At 37.7% G+C, this 3395-nt stretch overlaps 1 protein-coding gene across 1 annotated transcript in view; it reads right to left on the bottom strand.

Moving 5' to 3' along the window:
- Positions 1 to 3395, bottom strand: part of COL19A1 (collagen, type XIX, alpha 1) — a 506470-nt gene that overhangs the window by 360862 nt on the left and 142213 nt on the right. Inside the window, exon 14 of the mRNA XM_006835782.1 lies at positions 2260 to 2304. Coding sequence (XP_006835845.1) covers positions 2260 to 2304 — 45 coding nt within the window. The remainder of the gene's footprint in view (positions 1 to 2259; positions 2305 to 3395) is intronic.

Here is a 3395-nt window from a genome sequence, read left to right as displayed (position 1 = left end):
TTTTTATTCCATCAATTCCTGGTGGATTGTTCTTTGCCAATTCCTTCAATGCACCTTGGATTTCCTCCTTCAGTATCATTGGCTCTTAATCATATGCTACCTCTTGAAACGGTTAAACATGAACCATTTCCTTTTGTAAAGCCCCATTAATAATCGGTGTGTAAATAAAGCATTTATTCAAAGTCATGTCCCTGCAATAACTGTTATTCTAAAACAAAAAGGTTCTGGGGATTCCTAAGAAAAGAGGCTTTAAAAATAGTAATTTAATGAAATTCTCCTCAATTATATTGCTATCCTTTTTACTTTTAATCACAGTTCCATGAGATAAAATAATTATCATGTAGTTTGCAACATGTACAACTTGTCTTATAATCATAATAGGCAGTCTTTCTATAAATATTTCTTGAGGAAACAAATAACTGATCAATGCCAAGAAAGTTAAATACAGACAGAACTGTCTAATTTAAGATTATTTGTTCCCTTTACCTACTGCCTTCTGACTGTCCAGTAAAAAGGATGAAACAAAGGAATGTATTGGTTTTCTTCTATTCAGAAGCAAAATTTAATTTTTGAAATGAAGCGGATACGAATGCTTATCTGAAGGGAGATTTTGAATGACTTAACCAGTTCTAGCCTCCATATTGTAAAGCCAGTTCTGAGTCATAGTTACTCTGCATAGGATTTCTAAGTAGCAGCTGGTGGGTTTGAACCACCAACCTTGCTGTTAGCAGTCAAGTGCTCATTCGTAAAACCATGATTGCTTGAATATGTTTCATTAACAAATCATTTTTTTCATGAACTAATAAATGACTGTTTTTGTTAATGCCATTAACTTGGTTCTGACCCGTAACAACCCTGTATAGTATTTCTGAGGAGCTGCAGGTCGGCTTGAACCACCAACATTGTGGTTCAAACTGAATTTGAAATCCAGAACATTAACTCACAGCACCACACCAAGATTCCAATAAATGACTTGTTGGTGTTGTTAATTGCAATAGAGTTGATTCCAACCCACCGGGACCCTGTATAGGGTTTTCTAGGAACTGCTGGTGAGCTTGAACTGCCAACTTTGCAGTTCAAACTGACTTTGTAGTCTAGGGCATTAACCAGCAGTGCCACACCAGGACTTCAAATAAATGACTATTATCTATTAAAATAAAATAATTTGTTTATGTGTAAAATTATTATTGTTGTTAAGTGCCCTCTAGTCGGTATGGACTCATAACAATTCTGTATAGGTTTTTCAAGGAATAGTTGGTAGCTTTGAACTGCCAACCTTGTAGTTCAAAGTTTAGTGATGATCCTACAGTGCCGCACCAGGAGAAGGTGGCAAGAGAGGCTATACTTAGGAGTCCTGGGTTTCTGCCTTTGTTCCCTTTAGATCCACTAACTTTCCTTCTCTACCTTGCCTTGGAGACTGGGAAGCTGACCTCTGTGGGTCACAGCCTTTCTGCTGGCTCCCAATTTGGCTTGGTCTGGGGAGTCACTTCCAGAAGAGTTGAGGCTGGAGAAGAGTGTTGTTAAGTGTCATAAAGTTGGTTCTGACTCACAGCAACCCCGGTTAGGGTTTCTGAGAAGTGGCTAGTGTGTTCAAACTGCCTTCCTATCAGTTAGCAGTCCAGTGCTTCTCTGACATATTTTTCATCCTGGTTTCCTCTTTATGTGGTTGGCTGCTTTCCTTCAGCTCGTATCTACAACTCCTTCTTTATCCTTTCAGCCTTACGGGGCTTAAGGGGTCACTGTTCCCCGATGCACTTTATGGTTTTCTTATACTGGTTCATACCTTTTAAAATTATGCCTTTAGTCAATTTTTCATACGATTCTGAGTGTGCCATCTCTTTCCTGTTTACTCTGATTGTTACATTTCATATCTACTCAGTGAAAAATTTCACTGATAACCAGGTGTACATAAAGAATTCATTAAGAGACTTGGCTACTCAGTTTATCAGTGGTGTTGTAACACAAAAATATAATGCATAATTAAATGCTTGAATCATTTATATATCAGTGGAATCTATGTAACTAGAAACATCTGGGTATAATTACCATGCAAACACCTTTAGAAAGATTTCTGATAATCATCAATATATTATCAAGTCCCTCTTGAAGCAAATAATTGAAGCAGATATTTTAAATTATTCATTTAAATGATTAAATTGCTTATATAGAAAACACAAAACAAGTTAGATATTTAATTTAAATATATTTTCTAGAATACAATTCAATTTTATAGATACATATATAAAGATAGGTGTTTACCTTCTCACCAGTTTCTCCTTTGCTGCCTTCAGAACCTTGCTCTCCCTGTAGAAGATGAATATGATGTGTAAACTAATGGAAACATTACTTATACCACACGTAATTATTACAGTGATAATGATCATTTCTAGGGTATACGCTACAGCTTTACAACTTCCAGAGCAGTATGATCTCCATAAACCTGGATTTTCCCATGTATAAAATAAGTATGATTATGTTATTGTCCTCATAGGCTTATTTTGAGACTTGACAGCACCAGTATAGTGTAGGTACTGAGTAAGTTAGCCAGTGTTACTATTACTACGATTATGATTTCATTAGATTCAATAGGACTTCTTCAGAATACTGTTCTAGTCAGTTTCAGGATGAATGAGTTTAGATTTGAACCCCAGAAGTCTGGTCCAGATCTGACACCAGCTCCCTACTCTTCACCAACCTACTTCTCTGCTTCTCAGCCACAGAAACAGGTTTAGTGGCTGGAAGGTTGCTCAGTCATATTTCATACGGTTGTTGTTTTTAGATGTCATTGAAATCACTTCAACTCATAGCAACACTGTATGAGAGAGTATGACTGCCCCATGGGGTTTTCTAGGCTATAGTCTTTGTGGGAATAGACTGGCAGGTCCTTTGTGGTTAGCAGCCACATTGTTAACCATTGTACACCAGGGCTCTTTCATATTTGTACTAAAAGGTGTAAAGTCCCCTTCACTACAACTAAACACTCTCTGATTAACACAAATTTATTTTGTGTTTAATTATGCACAGATTCTTATAATAATGATGTTCAATTTCAACATTCAACAGGTAGTCATTGAATGCTTCTATATGGCAGACCCTCACAACCACATAGGAGCTGTGGTAAAGTAGTGGTTACAAGTCTGGCTGCTAACTTCAAGGTCAGCAGTTCGAAACTACCAGCCGTTTTGTGGGAGAAACAGGAGGCTTTCTGATTCTGTAAAAAGTTACAGCCTCAGAAACCCTATGAAGGGTCACCATGGCACACCACAACCACATAGCCAGAAAGTGTTGGGAGTAGGTCATGATCACCTCTCCACCCATGGAAGGCCTTGAGCAGAAGCAGTGCTCAGTAAACATTCCTGAGTGTGAAGGGACAGGGATGAAAGGTTTCTCTTCTC

This window comes from Chrysochloris asiatica, unplaced genomic scaffold (assembly GCF_000296735.1).
Source record: "Chrysochloris asiatica unplaced genomic scaffold, ChrAsi1.0 scaffold00019, whole genome shotgun sequence".
Lineage (NCBI taxonomy): Eukaryota > Metazoa > Chordata > Mammalia > Afrosoricida > Chrysochloridae > Chrysochloris > Chrysochloris asiatica.
Note: the sequence above shows the minus strand (reverse complement) of the source record. Positions and strands in the feature narration are given on the sequence as shown.